This window comes from Cebus imitator, unplaced genomic scaffold (assembly GCF_001604975.1).
Source record: "Cebus imitator isolate Cc_AM_T3 unplaced genomic scaffold, Cebus_imitator-1.0 Scaffold70, whole genome shotgun sequence".
NCBI classification, from domain to species: domain Eukaryota; kingdom Metazoa; phylum Chordata; class Mammalia; order Primates; family Cebidae; genus Cebus; species Cebus imitator.
This window is the reverse complement of record NW_016107385.1, coordinates 3,968,381-3,989,444: the sequence shown is the minus strand read 5'-3', so window position 1 is coordinate 3,989,444 and position 21,064 is coordinate 3,968,381. Positions and strand designations below refer to the sequence as shown.

General features: G+C 58.1%; 2 protein-coding genes across 4 annotated transcripts; one reads left to right on the top strand and one right to left on the bottom strand.

Moving 5' to 3' along the window:
- On the top strand, positions 1-9,117 carry LTK (leukocyte receptor tyrosine kinase). 3 transcript variants are annotated; one of them, XM_037739441.1, is made up of 20 exons: positions 1-328; positions 872-1,015; positions 1,111-1,282; positions 1,734-1,884; positions 2,037-2,183; positions 2,405-2,561; positions 2,637-2,819; positions 3,842-3,940; positions 4,615-4,782; positions 5,194-5,289; positions 5,546-5,738; positions 6,417-6,507; positions 6,639-6,703; positions 6,902-7,031; positions 7,125-7,222; positions 7,690-7,782; positions 7,874-7,975; positions 8,131-8,265; positions 8,337-8,427; positions 8,528-9,117. In XM_037739441.1, the coding sequence occupies exons 1-20, from the start codon at positions 286-288 to the stop codon at positions 8,774-8,776; spliced, it is 2,607 nt and encodes an 868-aa protein (XP_037595369.1). In that variant the 5' UTR covers positions 1-285; the 3' UTR covers positions 8,777-9,117. The 3 variants fall into 3 exon arrangements, with proteins under 3 accessions (XP_037595369.1, XP_037595370.1, XP_017386492.1); XM_017531003.2 differs by having other exon boundaries at positions 3-328; positions 4,630-4,782; XM_037739442.1 differs by lacking the exon at positions 872-1,015.
- An 84-nt stretch (positions 9,118-9,201) lies between these two features.
- Positions 9,202-20,327, bottom strand: ITPKA (inositol-trisphosphate 3-kinase A). The gene is made up of 7 exons (XM_017531007.2): positions 19,247-20,327; positions 11,204-11,300; positions 10,912-11,128; positions 10,568-10,772; positions 10,247-10,348; positions 9,899-9,970; positions 9,202-9,793 (listed from the first exon to the last, which is right to left on the bottom strand). The coding sequence occupies exons 1-7, from the start codon at positions 19,733-19,735 to the stop codon at positions 9,590-9,592; spliced, it is 1,386 nt and encodes a 461-aa protein (XP_017386496.1). The 5' UTR covers positions 19,736-20,327; the 3' UTR covers positions 9,202-9,589.
- Between the last annotated feature and the right edge of the window lie 737 nt (positions 20,328-21,064).

The window sequence follows — 21,064 nt, the reverse complement described above, 5'->3', positions numbered from 1 at the left end:
GATGTGACGATTGAAGACTAGAGCCCTAGGTGGGGACTCCATCAGGCTCCTCCCGGAAGCGTAGGGACCTCGCTGCCCACACGCCCCGCCCTTTCCTCCTCTGGCGTCCTGGGGTCTGAGGTGGGCGTGGTCAGGCCGGCTTTAAGTCCTGGGGAGAGTCTTGCCAGCCGCAGGACATCCCTGTAAGCGGCGGCCCGGGCTGCGGTGGGCAAGGCGAGCTGTCAACTTCAGGTTGACAGGCGTGGCCGAGACCGCAAGGGCTGTTGCGGGGTGAACCCAACGGAGATGGGCCGCTGGGGCCTGCTGCTGGTATGGTTCGGAGCCGCGGGTAAGTGCCGTCTGTTGGTCAGAGGACGGTCCAGCCAGAGGCACCTTCCTAGGCTTGGGGGTGGCCGGTCGCAACAGGCCAGGTGTCAGTGGTTCCTCCAGAGCCCTCGAACTCTCACAGCCAAATTTCTCGGGCCCGTGCTTCTGAAGTGCAGACGGAGAAGCGCCAAGCGCGTGTGAATCCGAGTCTGGATCACGCAGCTTGGGAAGGAGGAACATTCTTTGCGGTCTCAGCGCCGCCTTGGGGCGGGGCCATCAATCTAAGTCGAGGAAAGCACGCGGGAGACTGCAGAACCGAATTCAGTGCGGCCCCCAAGCCATTCACTGGGAAGGGCGCTTGAGGAGAGAAACTGGCGGAGCTATGAGCGAGCACCCGCGGGGCTTCTGCGACAGGCGTCCGGTGGTGGCTTCCAGGCTGAGCGCGCAAGCTGGGCGGGGTGAGGGGTGTGGCCGCGCCCGCAAGGGCTGCTGTTGCGGGGTTCTTTCTTTTATATCCTGTTTCCACCCCAGTTAACATCCTGCGCCCTCTGCTAACACCTTTCAGGCGCCATTCTCTGCTTTAGCCCCGGGTCCCAGGAGCCTTTTCTGCCGTCCTCGCTCCTGCCGCTGTCAAGTCCCAGCCCCCTGGACCGGAAAGTCAGCGGCCCGCGTAGCAGCTTGGAGCCAACCTCCCAGCTGAATTCTCGGGGTGAGCTCCAGGCTCCCTCCTCTTCCGCTCACCATTCCAGACCCCTCTAGCCCAGCCAGGGGCTCGACGATCCTTGCCTCGCTCCTTGCTCCCAGGCACCGAGGAGTCTTGGCTGTTTAATACCTGCGGGGCCAGTGGCAGGCATGGGCCCACACAAACACAATGTGACGGGGCGTACGCGGGGACCAGCGTGGTGGTGACCGTGGGGGCCGCCGGGCATCTGAGAGGCGTGCAGCTGTGGCGCGTGCCGAGCCCCGGCCAGTATCTGTAAGTGCGGGGCGGGGGTAGGGTGGGCAGTGACCTGGGAGTCGGAGGTTTCACCGTCAGGGGAACGAAGGCCACGTGTGCACCGCCTTGCGTCTTGGGGTATTGCGCAGGGAGGTCCACCCAGGCCGACCTTGGGTGCCCCTCAAGGTGGCAGTAGTCGCCACCGAGTTAGACCGTACCTGGAACCTCTTCCACCGAGCGGAAGCCCCCCAGCCAGGGCGGTGCCAAAGGGTGCTTGAGCCTCCCCACATCTCCACGAACCCTCCTGAAATAAGTGTGATATTTAGTTTTTCGGTGTGCAAAATCAGCCTTCCCATCCCGTCAGAGTCTATTGCAGCCTCCAAGTTCCTCAGATAAAAAATTATTCTGGAACCTCCTCTATCGTCACCTTCTGCCAGCAGCGGCCGGCCTGAGCACCGAGGGCTGGGGACTCACCGCCCGCTCTCCGCAGGATCTCAGCCTACGGAGCTGCGGGCGGCAAAGGCGCCAAGAACCACCTGTCGCGGGCGCATGGCGTCTTCGTCTCAGCAATCTTCTCCCTCAGTCTCGGAGAGTCGCTGTACATTCTGGTGGGGCAGCAGGGAGAGGACGCCTGTCCTGGAGTAAGCGCAGCCAGTGGGGATGGGGCGGCTCCGGCGCCGCGGGGTGAGGGCTGCCTGGGGGCCGGGGGGACGAGCCTTCCTCAGTGCCGGGTCACCTGCACAGCGAGGAGAGCCTCCCGCGCCCTGCCGATTCCCGCCCCTGCTGCCCGCAGGGTAGCCCGGAAAGCCAGCTAGTCTGCCTCGGGGAGTCTCGAGCGGTTGAAGAACACGCGGCGACGGATGGGAGCGAAGGGGCCCTGGAGTCGCGGCGCTGGGCAGGAGGTGGCGGGGGTGGCGGGGGCGCCACCTACGTTTTTCGGGTACGTGCTCCCTTCGGCGCTCAGCGTTGGTGTCCCTATCCTCTCCTCAGGGGCGCGCGCGCACGCACTCTATGTCCACCTTTTAGGGTCCCTCTAACCCTGTGCTGGGCTGGGGGGGGGCCTTGCCTTTATCTGGGCCCCCGGGGTGGGAGCCCTTGTCCAGTGCCAGTGCTCCTGGACGGCAGGAGGACGCGTCCTGGAACGCGCCGCTGGCCCCACAGGTGCGCGCCAGCGAGCTGGAACCGCTGCTGGTGGCGGCCGGAGGTGGCGGTCGGGCCTACCTGAGGCCGCCGGACCGAGGCCGGACTCTGGCAGCCCCCGAGAAACTGGAGAACCGCTTGGAGGCGCCCGGGAGCGGCGGGAGAGGCGGGGCGGCAGGTGAGGGCGCGGCCCGCGGGGAGAGGCAGGCGTGTTCCCCGTGTGGCTGCCAACCTTCCTGCTGTCGCTCTGCAGGTGGAGGAGGCGGCTGGACGTCGCGGGCTCCCTCTCTGCAGGCGGGCCGCTCACTGCAGGAGGGGGCGGAGGGCGGCCAGGGCTGCTCCGAGGCTTGGGCGACTCTTGGCTGGGCCGCGGCCGGCGGCTTTGGGGGCGGCGGCGGGGCCTGCACTGCGGGCGGCGGCGGCGGCGGCTACCGGGGTACGTGTAAGTTGGAGAGGGCAGCTGAGCAGGCCCGAAGGTGACGTGATATTAGAACCTCAGCACAGGCTGCAGCCCTCAGGAGGATAGGGGTGGGAGAGGAATTAAGACCCGCTCAGCAGCTCCAGGCAAAGCAGGAGCTCTTAGAAAAGGTCAAATACGCTGCAAATCAGCATGCACACAGGACTCCCTAGATTTCCATTCAGTCCAGGGTATTTCCCATCACAGCAGGTCCCTGCCTTGTTCTGCAGCTGTCCCCAGAACTTAGAGCTGACCAAGTGAGCAAGCTGAGCAGGGAGGCAGAAAGGCAGGCCTGGATTAAGTCAGCGGTTCTCAAAGTGTGGTCCAGGAACCAGTAACATCCATATAGCCTAGGTTGTTCAAAATGCAAATTATCTATCAGCTTGGTGAGGGGGCTCAGCCTGTAATCCCAGCACTTTGGGAGGCTGAGGCAGAAGGATCACCTGAGGTTGGGAGTTTGAAACCAGCCTAACCAACATGGAGAAACCTCATCTCTACTAAAAATACAAAATTAGCCAGGCATGGTGGTGCATGCCTGTAATCCCAGCTACTCGCGAGGCTGAGGCAGGAGAATTGCTTGAACCTGGGAGGTGGAGGTTGTAGTGAGCCGAGATCCCACCATTGCTTTCCATCCTGGGCAACAGAGTGAAACTCTGTCTCAAAAAAAAAAAAAAAGTAAAAAGAAACAAAAGCTGTGTGACTGTGCAGGCTGTACTGTCATATATACACACATCATTCACATTCTCACAGAAAGGGACTGTGAGGACATGGGACATGAGGGGCTCAGGCAGGCAGGAGGCATCTCTGCCAGCCTGAGCTAGGCCTTCAGGCTCCAGCTGATTACCCACTCCTCACCTCCTCCATTCCCACTTGTGAAAAGACAGCACTTGCATCATGATGCTGGAGAAGAGAAGGCCACACTGGGATTTCCACTGGGAGATTCCAGCTTCTCCCCCAGCCCTCATATTTGTAGTCAATTCTCCATCACTCTCTACTTCCAGGGGGTGATGCTTCAGAGACTGACAACCTCTGGGCTGATGGGGAAGATGGAGTATCCTTCATGCACCCCAGCAGCGAGCTCTACCTGCAGCCTCTGGCAGGTATTGGCCCCAACCCCACCTCTCAGCCTGGCCTGGCCTTCTTCCTCAATCCCTGAGTCCACTCCCAGAAGAGCGACCTGCACTGTGAATAACATTGCATAGCACAGGATTCTTGCATATCACAGGGTCATTTGAAAAGGGGGCTGTCAGATCTGTCGGATGCCAGCACAGGGCATGCTGCATGCTTGTCAAGTATCCCCTTGCTGTGAATTTGCTTCAAATACCTGGGAGTGTGCAGGCTTGGCAGAAGTCCCTCAGCCTCCCACCACCCTTGTAAGCTTGGTGCTGCTCTTTGCTCTAAAGTCCTGGGCTAGAATTGACCATGTGGCTGAAAAAGGCATGTCTATTTATTTTTGAGAAACAGTCCCACTCTGTCACCCAGGCTGGAGTGCAATGGTACACTCTCGGGTCACTGCAAACTCTGCCTCCCAGGTTCAAGTGATTTTCCAGAGTAGCTAAGATTGCAGGCATGTGCTACCACACCCGGCTAATTTTTGTATTTTTAGTAGAGAAGGGGTTGGCCAGGCTGGCCTCAAACTCCTGACCTCAGGTAATCAGCCCATCTGGGCCTTCCAAAGTGCAGGGATTTTAGGCGTGTGCCACTGCACTCAGCCCAAAGCATGTATTTAATATATCCCATCCCCATACCCCCCCACCAAACCATACCATATCAGTTCTTTTACTCACAGTCACGGAGAGCCACGGAGAGGTAGAGATCCGAAGGCATCTCAACTGCAGTCACTGCCTTTTGAGAGACTGTCAATGGCAGGCAGAGCTCCAGTTGGCTGAATGCCTGTGCCCAGAGGGCATGGAGCTAGCTGTGGATAACATCACCTGCGTGGGTATGTCCTACCTTTGCCCAAGGTCTGGACTTCTGGGGTCACAGACTGAGAGGGGCAGTAGGCCACTGGGAAAGATGGTATAGAGATGTGCTATGTGCCAGGCACTGTGGTGGGTGCTGGGCAGGGGACTGGAGATTCATCAGTGCACAGTGCCTTTCAGAGGCATATCGTCTAGTGTGGGAGGATGTTTAGATATAGCTATGTAAATGTGTGTCCCAAGTGACGATTGCTGTGGGAGGTATAAAGTGCTTTAGGGGTGTTCAAAGAGGGAGAGGTTGCTTTGGCCTAGGATAATGGGGGAAGGCATCATGGAAAAATAACACTTGAGCTGAGTCTTGGAATATGGGTAAAACTTGAGCGTAAAGGAACAGAGAGGACCTTCCCACTGGAGGTGTCTCTCCTTCTCCCTAGACCTGCGCAACCCCCCAGGCCCTCTGCTTCTGATGGTGGCTGTGGTGGCAACCTCGACACTGAGCCTCCTTATGGTGTGTGGGGTCCTGATTCTGGGTATGAAGCATCTAGCAGGCACAGTTGATTCAAGGCTTCTTTCCAGTGAGCTGGGATGGGCTTCTGAGGGGTCCCGGACTGACCTCAAGACCATTCACCGAAGCAGAGCAGTGGTAGACTCCTCTGGGATTCTAGGATAGGAAGCAGCTGGGGAGGCCCGGGGAAAACGTTACCATAATGAGGGGTGTGGGGGCAGGTGGGGGAGGGAGACCTGATGGGCAGGTGGAGGTTGTGCCATTATTCTTCCCACCACCAGTGAAGCAGAAGTGGCAGAGCCTGTGGGGGATGAGGCTGCCGATCCCTGAGCTTGAGCTGAGCAAGCTTCGAAACTCTGCCATCAGGACAGCCCCTAATCCTTATTACTGCCAGATGGGGCTTGGCCCAGCCCAGACCTGGGCTCTGCCCCCAGGTGTCACCGAGGTTTCCCCAGCCAATGTCACTCTGCTTAGGTGAGTCCTCTGCCTCTTTCTGAGAACCTATGCACTCTGAATCTCCACCCTGCTGTAGTGAATTACGGATACTGGAAAAAAATCTGGCCCACATCCCTTGTGTAGGGGAGAGGGAGGACCTGAGAAGCTCCAGAAGGGGAAGCAACTTGCTCAAGGTCACCTCTCCGTCCCAATTCTTAGAATATGATCTTGTGGCTGGGCGCGGTGTCTTACGCCTGTAATCCCAGCACTTTGGGAGGCTGAGGCAGAATTGCTTGAACCCAGGAGGCGGAGGTTGCAGTGAGCCGAGATCACACCATTGCACTCTAGCCTGGGCAACAGAGTGAGACTCTGTCTCAAATAAATATATATATATGTGTATATATATATATATATATGATTCTTGGAGCCCAGGGATTGCCTCTCTCCCAGGGCGTCTGCAGGGTTACCAGGAAAGGCCTCATCGTGGACTCCCAGCCTGACTCTGATCTGCACCTGCCCTCTTTTTTCCTGGCTCTGTGCCAGTCATCATCACCCTTGCAGGGCTTCTACTTGGGGACATGCATTGGAATGGAGAGGGAGTCTATGGAGGGTCAGCTGGGCATATGGCAGGGGCACGGGAGGCAGAGGAGGTACTAGACTCTCTGGGACTCTTCTCCAGGCCACCTGCCCACTCCCTGCCAACCTGTCTTCCTGCAGAGCCCTGGGCCATGGTGCCTTTGGGGAGGTGTATGAGGGACTGGTAACTGGCCTTCCTGGGGACTCCAGTCCCCTGCAGGTGGCTATCAAGGTGAGAGGAGTGGTACTTCTGGCTGGGGGTAGGAGAGCTGGGCACCCTGAAGGGAAGGACAGTGACTAGAGCTAGGCTTAACCCTCCTGAAGTGTCCAGGGCAGCTCAGAGCTGTGCCTTTTCCTCCCCAGACCCTGCCAGAACTCTGCTCTCCTCAGGATGAGCTGGATTTCCTCATGGAGGCACTTATCATCAGGTGCACCTGGGGCCTGGGCAGGGCTGGAAGGCGGGGGCTGGAAGGGAAGGCCCAGGAAATAGCCTCTCCCCACCCTGAGGCTGAGGTAGCAAGGCAGGGGACACAGATGGCCTCTCCGGCTTTGTGGCGCCTAGAACATGGTTTCCATCTCCCTGCTGGTGATGGCTGGTGACGGGGTGTCGCCACCACCCCACTCAGCAAGTTTAGCCACCAGAACATCGTGCGGTGTGTGGGGCTCACCCTCAGGGCCACCCCTCGCCTCATTCTGCTGGAACTGATGTCTGGAGGGGACCTGAAGAGTTTCCTGAGGCAGAGTCAGCCGCACCTGGTGAGACCCTTTCTCAGCCTCCCAGGCCCCTCTAAAAACCCCGTGGATATGTCTGAGACCTGCATGGACTGATGCCCCCTCTGCCTGACCCAGGGCCAGCCATCACCTCTGGTCATGCGGGACCTGCTGCAACTGGCCCAGGACATAGCCCAGGGCTGCCACTACCTGGAGGAAAATCACTTCATCCACAGGTTAAGAGCAGTCCTGGCTCAGGGGACCCCCATCCCAAGTCCCTCCTCAAGGAACAGCCCTTCCACTCAGCGTTTTTTTTGTTTTGTTTTGTTTTGTTTTGTTTTTGAGATGGAGTCTTGCTCTGTCACCAGGCTGGAGTGCAGTGGCGTAATCTCGGCTCACTGCAACCTCCGCCTCCTGGGTTGAAGCAATTCTTCTGCCTCAGCCTCCCGAGTAGCTGGGACCACAGGCGCATGCCACCACGCCCGGCTAAGTTTTGTATTTTTAGTAGAGACGGGATTTCACCATGGTGGCCAGGATGGTCTTGATCCCTTGACCTCGTTATCTGCCCACCTCAGCCTGCCAAAGTGCTGGGATTATGGGCATGAGCCACCACGCCCTGCCTCCACTCAGCTTTTAAGGAAATAGATCAGGAAGGGCAAGAACTTCTGAATTCTGGCGGTGATTTTTTTTGCCTCCTCTGTAGGGATATTGCTGCCCGGAACTGCCTGCTGAGCTGCACTGGGCCCAGCCGAGTGGCCAAGATTGGGGACTTCGGGATGGCACGAGATATCTACCGGTGCGGAAGTTGGGAAGGCTCTTGCTCCAAGGGGGTTTTGCCTGCACCTTGGTGGTATTTAAACAACTCACTCCCCTTCTTCCTCCTGTAGGGCCAGTTATTACCGAAGGGGGGACCGGGCCTTGCTCCCAGTCAAGTGGATGCCCCCAGAGGCCTTCCTGGAGGGTGTCTTCACATCCAAAACAGATTCCTGGTTGATAACACCCTTCCCCTTCTCTTCCCTTCCCCTCCCCTCCCTCTCTTTTCCCCTTCTCCTCCCCTGAGGCTAATCCAGTCCTTTCCAGCCACCTCAAGTGAGGGGAGGCTGCACTTGACAGGACTCATTTGGTTCCCCCACTTGTGATGCAGGTCTTTTGGGGTGCTGCTCTGGGAGATCTGCTCACTGGGCTACATGCCCTATCCTGGGCGCACCAACCAGGAGGTGCTGGACTTCGTCGTTGCAGGGGGCCGGATGGACCCTCCTAGGGGCTGCCCAGGGCCCGTGTGAGTTGAGTGCTGCCTGGGAAGGGAGGCCTTCACAACCGTGGGTGGCACCAACTCCTGCCTCCCCCCAGGTACCGCATCATGACCCAGTGTTGGCAGCACCAGCCTGAGCTCCGCCCCAGCTTTGCCAGCATCTTGGAGCGTCTTCAGTACTGCACTCAGGTATGCCCCCAACCTAACCTGATCATCCTAGTCTTGGGGGTCGGGGGGGGCGGGGACAGAAAACTCTATACCCCGCTACTCCCTGACTCTTCCATTATAGGACCCGGATGTGCTCAATTCACCCCTGCCGATGGAGCTGGGGCCCACCCCAGAGGAGGAAGGGGCTTCTGGGCTGGGAAACAGGTCTTTGGAGTGCCTAAGACCCCCACAGCCCCAGGAACTGAGTCCAGAGAAGTTGAAAAGCTGGGGAGGTAGCTCTCTTGGCCCCTGGCTGTCCTCTGGCCTCAAGCCCTTCAAATCCAGGGGCCTCCAACCTCAGAGCCTTTGGAATCCCACATATCGCTCCTGAGCCCCAAGGGGCCCTGAGGGTGGGGACTGAAGCATTGAGGGTTCCTCCCTGCACTCCTCAGGCTCCTGGGTGGCCTGTTATGCTAGCAGCCCTTGTCCCTGAAGTCTGTGCTGCTTGTCTGGGCCTGTCTGGGGACTGGCCTGGCAGTACTGCCCTTGCTATGCTGGAAACCAGTCCCAGGCTTCCCAGGGAAGGGCCCACCACTTCCAGCTTTTTATCTCTGGGACCAGAGGCCACCTTATGCACACCCACTATGAGCATTGCCCTCCCACTATGAGCATCCTTTATCTGGGCAGTTCCCTACCCTGCAGTTGCTTCTAATAAAAAGCTGTTATCCTCCAGCAATCTGAGTGGATGCCAGGGATACCGGATCTGAGGAAGAGGTGACCAGAGGAGGGGGAGGGGTGAGGCCTGAGGCACAGGAAGCTGCATCTTGCCTTTGAGTTTTATTAGGAAGGGGAGTCCATTGTAGTGTGAGAGGTTAGACCAGGAGGTCTAGGCTTGCTAAATAAATCCACGGTCTGGCCCCTCTGGAGAGGGCAGAGCCGCCTCAGAAAAGCTGGCCTGAGGAAGAAGCCCTTTGCTCCCTCCCCTCCTGTAAATTAATGTCATTCGGCTCTGGGAACGCTGGGGCCCGGGTGGGTGCAACCCCTGGCATCGGCAGTGCCCACCTCTTAGTGACTGGCACCTGGCCCTGCAGGACCCGGTGAACTGCCCTGCACCAGGGCTCCAGTCTCAAGTGGCATGCACAGTGGGAACAAAGCCGCAGGTCCACATGTCAGGGTGGCGGCCCGAGGGGACAGGAGTCCAGCCTCATCTCTCAGCCAGGCTGGCCAGGATAGCAATGAGATTGTCCAGCCCCAGCAAATAGCCGTCCTCGCGGTTGCCCTCCTCCCAGGGCCGCCTGTGGTCCAGGATCTGGCCATCGGGGAGGGGTGTCGTCTTGCCGAAGTCGATGAGCCACACTCCGGCGCGATGGCAGTGATCGTGCACGAAGAGGAGCGAGCTGCCGATCACCTGTGAGCCCCGCACCACCGTCAGGCCGCGGCCCTGCCCAGAGACGCCCCCGCCGCGTTCCCGCCCTAGCCCTCGCGGCCAGGCACCCGGGCTGCCGCCGCTTACCTCGTGCCTCCTGAAGAACTCAGAGACCTCCAGGGTGTCCCGGATCTGCTGTAGGCGGTTCAGATACCGCCTCTGCAGAGGGTGGGTGGGAAAGGAGGGCAAATTAATTAAACGCCAAATGAGCCTCTGCTAACGAGGAGCCACGGCCCAGATAGGCTCGGTAAATGCAGCTGTGGGGAAGACCCAGGAAGCCGCCCGGGTAGGCTCGGAAGGGAAGGAGCTAGAGCAGGTGCGACCCAGCGTGGTGAGGGCCACAGTGGGGACACAGCTGAAGGCACTGGGCCGGATGACGGGGAGTTCTGGGTTTCAGGCTCCCCAACACCTCAGGGTTTGGGATTTCACTCTCACCAGCACTTCCACATCTCCTTGCACAAAGTCTTCAAAGACGCGAAGCACCTGCTCCCGGCTTCTTGTAGTCTTGAAGTCGGTGCTGCAGGACCCGTCGGCTTTCTGGAGGTGGGACAGGAGTGTCAGAGGCCCGGGCCCGCCAGTGGGGAAGAGGACAGCCTAGGGCAGCGGTACCTCCCAGTTGCAGGGGACAGCGAGACAGAGAGGGCGGAGGAGCAGGCGGAGGGGGCGTCGGGAAGGTGGAGGCCAACAGATCCGGAAGGACATCGCGCGCGGGGGAGGGGGGCTGGAGCGGAGCCAGGCGAAGCAGGCCTGCCCCACCTTGATGCCCTCGATGCGGAAGCCGAGTGTGGTGCTGGAGCTAATGCCTTCCCGCCACTGCATGTAGCGCGGCTTGGTGACGGCGCGCTGCGCGTGCTCCTCCTCAGTGGGCGCCTCAGGGTCCACTGCCAGCATCTTCTTGTACATGTCCTTCCGCAGCTTGGGCCGCTCGCGGGCCTTGGTCAGCTCCTCCTCTAGGTAAGTTCTGTGGGGGCGCAGGCAGCGGCCAGGACGTAAGAGAGCGCACACGGGGACCCCTTCGAGCACTAGCCCCGGGCCGCCCTCGAGTTGTTCCGGCCCGGCCCCCCACTTGATCCCCAATCAACTTGACAGGGCACAAGTACCTGACGCCCATTTTGCAGTCGAGCACGCAGGGCCCGTCGAAGCCATCGAGCAGGTCCTGCAGCTGCAGGTAGCTTTCGCCGTCGCGCTCCACCACGCCGTGGAAGGCAGGCACGCAGCCGCGCAGCGCGTCCGCCATCAGCCTCCCCAGGCAGTAGCGCTCCGGCTCCGAGCAGCGTTTCAGGATCAGCCCGCTGGTGCCCGCTGCCTTAAAACTCCCTGTGAACCAGCATCCGTCAGCGCCGCCCAGCCCCTTCCCGTCACGGGAAACTGCCCACCCGCCCTGCGGCTCACCTGTGTGCCCCGCCAGCTGCACCCAGGCGTAGCGCTTCTTGAAAGGGCTTATGACCGGCAGATTGACCATGGTCCGGATCTTCTGCCAGTGGCTTTTCTAAAATAGACATGGTCAAGGCCTGCAAATCGGCCTCTCGGCAATGCATAAGCCCTCCCTCCTCTGAAGCAGGGTCTCACCACACCCCCGATCCACCTGAAGCACCTGGGGCTGGATGTGTCATTCATTCATTCATTCACTCTGGTAAGGTTTATTGTGCCCCTGTGTGGCAGGCTGATACAGTGCAGTGAAGGTGATTCCAGCGTCTCCAATGAGCTATCAAGAGCTCTGGACTTAGCATCTGAAGACCCCGGTTTGCGCTCCAGCTTTGCCACTGAAGAACGCGTAGGCAGGTTACGGAAATGCTCCGTCAAGGATTTTGAACTGCTGTGAGCATCGAAATTACCTGATGGTCACCCTTGTTAAAAATTGCAGATTAGCCAGAAGTGGTAGCTCACGCCTGTAATCCCAGCACTTTGGGAGGCTAAGGCAGGTGGATCACAAGGTCAGGAGTTCAGGACCAGCCTGGCAAAGATGGTGAAACCCTCTCTACTAAAAATACAAAAGCTAGCTGGGCATGGCGGCAGGCACCTGTAATCCCAGCTACTTGGGAGGCTAAGGCAGGAGAATGGCTTGACCCTCGAGGCAGAGGTTGCATTGAGCCAAGCTCTCACCGCTGCATTCCAGCCGGGGCAACAGAGAGAGATTCTGTCTCAAAAAAAAAAAAAAAAAAAGGCAGATTCTCAGGCCTACTACAGGGAAATTTTAAGTAGGTCTAGAGTGGGGGCAATTTTTTTTTTTTTTAGTAACAGTCTTGCTGTGTCACCTAGGCTGGAGTGCAGTGGCCCGATCTCACCTCACTGCAACCTCCGCCTCTCAGGTTCAAGCGATTCTCTTGTTTCAGCCTCCGGAGTAGCTGAGACCACAGGTGCACACCACCACGCCCAGCTATTTTTTTCTTTTTGTATTTTTAGTAGAGGCAGGATTTCGCCATATTGGTCAGGCTGGTCTCGAACTCCCGACCTCAGGTGATCCATCTGCCTTGGCCTCCCAAAGTGCTGGGATTACAGGCATAAGCCACTGTGCCCAGCCCCCAAAATTTTTATTTCTACCAATGCCTCAAAAGATTCCAGGGCCCAAGAAACAAGCCTCTGTGCACCCATAAGAAAAGGATCTATAAAATGAAGAAATAACTATCCTTACTGGGTTGCTGTGAGTAGTAAGCGAGGGTTAAGGATGATAGTCACCCAGCTCACCAATCCCCTTCCATGGTATGACGCAGAAGATGAACAAATCTCAATCACTGATTCATTCACTCAGGACCTTGGTTCCTCATTTAGGGAGACGGACATACACATAAACAAACCTTTACACAGGCCCAGGGCAGGGAGGCCAGCCTGGCAGGTCCTGCAGAAAGAACAGGCTGGGCTCTCCAAGCTTCTCTTGCTATCCCTGGATTCCATGCACTCATTAGCTGACAAGGCTCAGGGCACCCTTAGTTTTGATCTGGGCCCAGAAACCTAAGCCTTGAAAATAAAGTACAAACCTGAGGGCCTGTCAACTTAGACAAAATTGGGAAGGAGATGAAGGGTTCTTTTGGTGTGTCCCTTATCTTTTTCTGGCCTTCAGCTAAGCCTGAGAGCATCCCATCCTCTGGACCTCTCCTCTTCCCACCCACAACTCAGCAGCCCTGTGTCCTCTCTGAAGTACACAGGTTGGTGGCCAGGTACGGTGGCTCACACCTGTAATTCCAGCACTTTGGGAGGCTGAGGCAGGTGGATCACGAGGTCAGGAGTTCGAGACCAGCCTGGTCAATATGGTGAAACCCCATCTCTACTAAAAATACAAAAAATAAGCCAGGTGTGGGGGCATGTGCCTGTAGTCCCAGCTACTTGGGAGGCTGAAGCAGAAGAATTGCTTGAACGCAGGTGAAAGGGGTTGCAGTGAGCCGAGACTGCACCACTGCACTCCAGCCTAGGTGACAGAAAGAGATTCTGTCTCAAAAATAAATAAAAATTGGGCCGGGCGCGGTGGCTCAAGCCTGTAATCCCAGCACTTTGGGAGGCCGAGGCGGGTGGATCACGAGGTCAAGAGATCGAGACCATCCTGGTCAACAAGGTGAAACCCCGTCTCTACTAAAAATACAAAAATTAGCTGGGCATGATGGTGCATGCCTGTAGTCCCAGCTACTCGGGAGGCTGAGGCCGGAGAATTGCTTGAACCCAGGAGGCGGAGGTTGCGGTGAGCCGAGATCGGGCCATTGCACTCCAGCCTGGGCAACAACAGCAAAACTCCGTCTCAAAAAAAAAAAAAAAAATAAAATAAATAAATAAATAAATAAAAATTTTTAAAAATGAAGTGCACAGGTTGGCTCATGTCAACTATGTCTGCTGCCTTCCCCGAGAGATGCTTGCCTTTTAGCACAGTTACACATGTGTGCCCCCTCAAGAATACACCTCCTTGGCAAGAGGGAGTTCTGAGAGGGAGACGGAGAACTGAGGAGGTGGCCTAAGTGGAGGAGAACTGCTGACCATAAAGCCCTTTCTCACCGGGAGGAGATGGAGGTTGTGACAGAGCACTGGGTGGGGAGTCCTGACTGTATCACCTTCCAGCTGAGTGAACCCAACCAAGTACTGCCATCTGCGTGGGCCTGTTTCCCCTGGGAGGACATAGTTGCTGCCATAACATGAACCATCAAATACTGCCTGCCTATTGCATGTCAGGCTCTTTCTCATCTTTCATCAGGCAGCATTGCTCCCACTTTCTCACTGAAGCCCTTACATGGTACACTAGGGTGTGATCACGTGCCCAATCCCCAGGGATCTGGGGGTGTAGCCAGAAGCAGCCCACTAGAAACATGACATCACTTTCAAAACTCCTTTTAAAATCTTTAAATACACACCAGGTTTGCATTCTGCTGCATAATAAATCCAAGTTTTATTATAAAACTCACCACCTCCAAACCCTCAAGTAAAATTCCAGGAAGATGATGTATGTGCCATGTATATTCAGCAGCACCATCCTGTACCCCTTCTCCCACACTCAGCGTGAGAGCCATAATGAACGCACACGCATAGCAAGTGCATTAAGTGGTATAATTCCCATTTTACAAAAGGAAATCAAGGGGAGCTACATCCCTCATGCCCTGCCCCCTGCCTCCCAATCTCTGGCTGAAGCTCTCCATCAGCCCATCCTCCCTCCCCGTGTTCCTGCCCCCAGCAGGTTCCAAAGTATCCCCAGCAAGATGCTACCATCCTTCTTCCACTTGGGAGTTAAATGGGATATCACATGAGAAAGTGCTTTGTACGTGGTGATGTGACATGCAACAATAAGGCAGTCTGAGTTTTGACTTCTGGGGAAACAGTAAGACCTGCTTGGGAGCCCTCTCTACTGGCTGGCCACCTTTGCCTTTATCCAAAAGAATGTGTTTAATGGCAGGGGCTTCAGACAGCTGTAGGGACCTGCTAGAAGAATTTGAGGAATAGTGGGACCAGAATGGACTTAGTGAGAGGATACATCTAGTTCTGTAGCCACCCCAGTGGAAGAGGAAACTTGCCTTGGGCTATGTAGGGTGAGGGAACTGCACCATCCTTTTGGAATTGTGTAGAGGCAGTGAGGAGGGCTGGACAGTGGGCCTGGTAGAAGAGGATTTGATGTGCATCTGAAAACCTGGGCTACTACCATTTGATTGGTGGACCTGCTCCCAAGCTGGGGTAAAATGGCATCATCACCTACTCTCCTGACCTTGCTTTTCTGCATCTCATATGAGACAGAAGCAGCAACTAAGGCCATTCCTAGCCAGCAGGTTACAAAATACTGGGTTTTTTTTTTGAGGCAAGGTCTCACTCCCATGACCCAGGCTGGAGTCCAGTGGTGTGATCACGGCTCACTGCAGCCTGGACTTCCAGGGCTCAGGTGATCCTCCCACCTCAGCACCCAGAGTAGCTGGAACTACACACAGACATGAGTCAACATGCCTGGTTGATTTTTTGTATGTATGTATGTATGAAGTTATTTGAGACAAAGTCTTGCTCAGTCACCCAGGGTGGAGTGCAGTGGTGCAATCTCAGCTCACTGCAATCTCTGCCTTTCAGGTTCAAGTGATTCTACTGCCTCAGTCTCCTGAGTAGCTGGGATTACAGGCATGCACTACCACGCCTGGTTAATTTTTGTATTTTTAGTAGAGACAGGGTTTCACCATGTTGGCAAGGCTGGTCTTGAACTCCTGACCTCAAGTGATCCACCCGCCTTGGCTTCCCAAAGTTCTGGGATTACAGGCATGAGGCACCATGCCAATATTTTATATTTTTAGTAGAGACAGGATTTTGCCATGTTGCCCAGGCTGGCCTTGAACTCCTGGGTTCAAGTGATCCTTTCACCTTGGACTCCCAGTGTGCTGGGATTATAAGTGTGAGCCACTGCTCCCAGTTTACAGAAGATTTTCATACCCATTATCTCATCTGAGGCCTCCAAACCACCATCTGAGGTTGCTATGACAGGATTTAGCTCTCCTGCCAGTAATAGATATGGCCAAGCATGGCAGGAGTTGTGCAAGTTTCATGGAACTCAACTCACTGTCACCTTCCACCTTAGGGAGATACCTCCCCCAGAGAACATAACACTTTTAAAAATGAATGCAAGTTCAGGTGCGGTGGCTCACGCCTGTAATCCCAGCACTTTGGGAGGCTGAAGCAGGTGGATCACGAGGTCAGGAGTTTGAGACCAGCCTGGTCAACATGGTGAAACCCATCTCTACTAAAAATACAAACATTAGTTGGTGTGGTGGTGCACGCCTGTAATCCCAGTTACTTGGAGGCTGAGGCATTGAACCCAGGAGGTGGAGGTTGCTGTGAGCTGAGATTGTGCCACTGCACTCCAGCCTGGGTGAAAGAGCAAGCCACTGTCTCAAATAAATAAATAAAAATAAATGTAAAAATGAATGTACCCAAAAAGGCTCCTGGAACATCATTCTTTTGTAGGTGGGTGGGGATTTGGGCACCTGAACAGCAGGGAAGATATTTTTAAGCAGGTGAGACTTTTTTTTGAGCAGATGATGTTACAGAGTGAAATCTAGCTGCCAAGGGCAGCAGAGCCACATCCTCTGATTTGGGCCTCCCTCCACAAAGGTGCCTTCTCTAGGAGACCAACACATAGCCACAGGCTACCTGGGTGTCCTGGAGCAAAGGCTAGGATTGCTGACTGTGTGAGAGGCTTTGATGAAGTCACAAGAGGGCCATCTGATAATTCTTTACTCCTAGGGCTGAGCAGACAGTACCTCACCCTGGGCAGGGCTTGGCTGGATACTAGCCTCAGGCCCTCCTCTGTCTAAGCTCCATTTGGAAGCCTTGAAGACACCTGCTCACACTCACTGCTCACAGTGTTCACTTTATCTTCTGCCGGAGCAGACCCTTTGCTCTGTGTTTGGCACTAACCCCAGCTCCCTGCCTCCAGTCATCCAGTCCCTGGTCGAAGCTCTACCAGCCCAACACCCTCCCCATGTTCCAATTGCCCTATCAAACTAGCACTCCCTGTGGTCGTGGTGGTGGGGAGAACAATCAGTTTAAATTTATAAAACGATTTGCACTAAGGTATAAGTGACCCACGACTTCACCTTCCCATGGGCATTAGCTTTTTAAAAAGGAAGTCTGTTAACCTAAATTCTGCTCTATAATTAGTGGAAAGTGATGTGTGGGAATTCTGAGTCCAGGAGGGGATGGCATCCAGGTCTCCTTACCTATCCTGGAGCATGAAAAGAAGAAAACCAGATGAACAGGAGCCAAACGCCCTCTCTTCTGCTCCTGCAACACCCTATAATTGTTTGAGGAGGCAGGCAAGGCCTTAGAGTCATGACGGCTGGCCTTGGTGGTGGGCCTCCAACTTCTCCCCTGACTGGTTGGGAAAAGCCTGACCATGACTTTTTCGTCTGCCGGAGTGAGGCTGCCCAGTTTCAATTCCTCTGCTCTGGGCAGGCTGGAGAGGGCTCCTAGCAGGTGAAGGGGATTAGGTATGCCCCAGGCAGAGGCAGGCCGCCAGAGCCTTCCTGGGCTTCGGCCTGCCTGAGCCGCGCGTAAGTGGTTGGCAACCCGGGAGTCCTAGGGCCCGGCCTCGGTCCCCTTCCCCAGGTGCATCCTTCACGGTCAGCAGGACCGGCCCTGCTTCCTGCCTGGGGAAGCCCTAAATTGGCATGGGCTGGCGCGCTGTGCAGCTCCGGGACCCGCCGCGAGGCAAAGTCCACCCTGGGCCCTTCCACGCGGACTCAGGCAGCCTCTGTCAACAGCTCCAGGCTTATCTGCCGCCGCCGTGGCTGTTTGCCTTCGGGGAGGCCCCAGAGGCCTGGGGGTGGGGAAGGCCTGGAAGCCGCAGCCTTGGAGCTGGAAGGGCCCTCAGCTGCGATCTGCACTGGCTCCCGGCGGCTCCGGGGACGGCGGGGTCGCCCAGGTCCTCGAGACTTGACCTCGGCTGGGGTGGTCTCCCCTGCACCCAGGCTTGGCTGCAGGACCTCCTCCTCGCGCTGTCCCTCTCCCAGGCACTTCGCCGACTCCCTGCGGGCGGAGGAGGGAAGCGGGACGCGCCCGCGCCCTCGGCGCCCCCGCGATTCGCGCCCTTTCGCCTGCGCCGCCTCTCAGGTGTCAGAGCTTTGGCAGAGGCCGCGCCCCCGGAGCTGCTGCTAGTGCTTTTCCGAAGAGGCGGGGCGGGGGCCTCTCACTGCCCCACACACCCCACACTGGGAAGCCCCGGCATCCGCCCCCCGACGTAGGCAAGGGTTACCCCAGAAACGATCCGGGGCTGCCCTGACCACCGGGGGAGGAGAAGGGGAAGCGGCAGGCTCGTGACAGAGTCGGCGCTCCCGGCACCTGGCCGCGGGGGGTATTGCTGCTCTGTGAAGCTTTTCCTCTCTTGTGTCACTGACAAGCCCCACCGCCCTCTGGGCTTGTGAACCCCTGCAAGTCGCCACAGCCTCCCCGCCTCGTCCCATCCCAGTGTGCGGCGGAGCAGGCGCGCGGCCGCAGCTCTCCCCGCCCCGCTGCGACGACCTGGCCTTCTGGGCAGGCCCCAGACGCCCGAGGCCAGGAGCGCCCCTCGCCTCTCCCTCGGCCTCAGGGACACTTGCGTAACGTGGATCTAAAGCAAGCTCTTCGCGCTGACCACGTACAGTTATTCAAGGTATCTGGCCTTGGTTAAAACGAAGAGGACAAGGAGGCTGTCCCAGGAGCCGCACATGCCTAAGTGGCAGGCGTCGGGAACGACTTAACAGTGACCAGGGCTGTTTTCCGAGGGTCAGCCCTGGTCCCAGAACACCCGGGCTATCAGAGGCAGACTAGCAGGCTGATCCCACCCCCCTTCCGTCTCAGTTTACCGCCCCTCTCTACCGCGCTCAGTAGCGGAGAGCCGTGGGTACAGAAGGCAGGGCGCGCACCGAGTAGGCTGCGTTCCGCTCTCAGCCAGAGCTCCCAGCCCCGCGCCCCTCCCTCCCCTGCGTCCACGCCTCGTGCGGGCGCTAGGAGCAGACGGCAGTGGATCCCAAGCAGAGCCTGGAGCGCCGCTCCACTCCCACTCAGGAAAGGGAAACCGTGGCAACGGCGGGGGTGGGGCCGCGGCACCGGAGAGGAGGCAGGGAGCTAGGGAAACGTTCCTTCGCCCCTCTTCTTCCGAGGGTTCACCCTGCAAGGCTCAAGCCCCTCCGATACCTCCTGTCTTACCCCTCAGGCAACAAGGTCAGCTCCCCCCGCTTCGCCCATTCCCTGCGGCGGGTCGCCTGCTCCTCGCCCCGCTTCTTAAGACGCCCCAGGGCCAGCGCTACGACCCGCCGGCGGAGCCGGGGTGAAAGTTGCCCAGGCGAGAGGTCGGCCTGGCGCCTCCCTCCGACCCCCAGACTCCTCCTAAACCGCGAGAACAGGACCCACGCGAGAGGGAGCATGGACAGGAGCGGGTCCTCCGGGAGCTCCAAGCTGGGTCCCCAGCTCAGCCCCCGCGCCCGGCGCTGGCCCCGCCCCCGCGGCCCGTACCTGACCCACGTCCTCGCTCGCTTCCAGCTGCACATTGCCGCGGCTCCGGCTCTCGCTGTCGCTCAGCAGGTCGTCCTCCGAGTCCTCGAGCAGCGACGAGGAGCCAGTGGAGGAGACCGACGAGGTGGAAAGGCGGCGTGGCTGCTGCAGGTGCGAGGAGCCCCCTGCCGGGAGACAGTTCCCCTCCCGCTCCGGCGGCCCAGGGCTGGTCGGGGGCACGTCGGGCTCCTCGGCTGTCACGGTCAGCTGAGGGATCACTGGGGCCGGGGGAGCCCGCGGAAGCCCGTTAGGGACCTGTCCCCCACGCCGCTTCGCCCTGCGGGCCCGGGGCTCCCCCGCTGCGGCCGCCGCAGCGACCGCCGCACAACGCGCCTCGAAAAGCAAGCGCAGCTCCCCGACACTCCGGCGCGGGGCCCGCTCAAGCCCCGGGCTGCAGGGCCTCGCGCCCCCCGGCCGCGCCATGCCCGTCGGGCCCCCGGGAAGGGTCATCTCCCAGTGCCGGCGCCGTGGCTGAGCCCACCAGCCCGCGGCGCGCCGGGGACTGGAGCGGCTCCGCGCCCCCGGCAAGAGACGGCCCCGGGGCGGAGCTTGCGCCGCAGCCCGCCCGCGCCCCGCCTCGGCCGCGCCCCCCGCCCACTCCTTTCACTTTCAGAGAAAGCGCGGGCCTCCTAGGGCCCCTGCCAGGCACAAAAGGCTCTCGGTGGCTCCTCGGGGTGGCGGGGAATCCAGCCTCCGTAGGCACAAAACATGGTCCTGGGCCTAGCTGCTTCGCTCCGCCCGCCTTCGGGGAGGTGGGAGGGGCCGCTTGGCGCCGGGGCCTCGCAGCCTTCCCGGGCTTAGCTGCTGGGAGGGATTCCTCCAGGCGGTTCCACTGGCCCTGCCCCCGCGCAGGAGAAGCTGGTCCTGCTCTTGTTCCCCTACCCGGTCCCTCGGGTTCCTTTCCGTGTTTCATCCCTCCCGGGCAAGGGCTTCAAGTTCCCTGGGCCTTGCTCCAGCCCGAGCTCCTGAGCAGAGTTCAAGGCCACCTGCCTCCCAAAGCAGCCCCACCCCAGGGCGTGCACCCAAGTGGAGACTCGGCCCCAGAGACAAGCTGAGGCTGCTCCTCGCAAGCTCCCGACTTCCCGGCGGGCAGAGAACAAGGTCAGGGGGCGGGGCCTAGATCTGTCTCCGCGGCCCAGCCGAGTCCTGGGCGGCATCTCCTGTAGGAGCTCGGGGCTGGGAGTCTGCAGTGTGGCGTTCAGCAAGTCATTTCACTTCCCTCAAGTGCGGTTCTCCCGTTGCTGCGAGAATAAAAGCTTTGAAATAAGGTCCGCTACACTCTAGATGTGATTTTTAGGCAGTCCCTCCACCCCCTCCGCATGTTTCTGCATTTGTACATTTAGGAAAACCTCTCCCAACCCACAGAGTTGTGTCTGTAAAACTAAGAAGACAGCACTGATGTTGAAGAGTTTCAGACAATGCAAAGTGCTTATCATGTTATCCCATTCGGATCTTCCGCCACTACCCATGTTGGTAGTCAGCTGACCGGCGAGGCTGCTTTGAGTAGAAGCCAGTTTCCTGTCTTCCCCACACTGCCAGAGGAGTGAGGGGAAGACAGGAGTGAGGGGAAGACACTGAGTGCCCCCTCAGGACTCAGTGTCTGGGGATTGCCGGGGCGCTGAGGACAGAGCATCCCCAGAAGGGTTGCCTTGGATGATGAGATGGCCAACGGAGGGGCTTTCCTTCCCTTCTCTCCCCTCAGCCAGGGCTCAGAAATGGCCCAAGAGAAGGAAACAGGAAGGTTCAGTGGGAACATGGAATCTTCAGTACAGCATAGTG

Excerpts from the sequence above, each read along its gene's own strand:
- LTK (XM_037739441.1), top strand. The coding sequence starts at position 286 with ATGGGCCGCTGGGGCCTGCTGCTGGTATGGTTCGGAGCCGCGG. Across the intron at positions 1,283-1,733 it reads CCGAGCCCCGGCCAGTATCT|GATCTCAGCCTACGGAGCTG; the intron begins GTAAGTGCGGGG and ends CGCTCTCCGCAG. Across the intron at positions 7,976-8,130 it reads ACATCCAAAACAGATTCCTG|GTCTTTTGGGGTGCTGCTCT; the intron begins GTTGATAACACC and ends CTTGTGATGCAG.
- ITPKA (XM_017531007.2), bottom strand. The coding sequence starts at position 19,735 with ATGACCCTTCCCGGGGGCCCGACGGGCATGGCGCGGCCGGGGGGCGCG. Across the intron at positions 10,349-10,567 it reads TCCGCATCGAGGGCATCAAG|AAAGCCGACGGGTCCTGCAG; the intron begins GTGGGGCAGGCC and ends TCCCACCTCCAG. Across the intron at positions 9,971-10,246 it reads AAGGAGATGTGGAAGTGCTG|AGGCGGTATCTGAACCGCCT; the intron begins GTGAGAGTGAAA and ends CACCCTCTGCAG.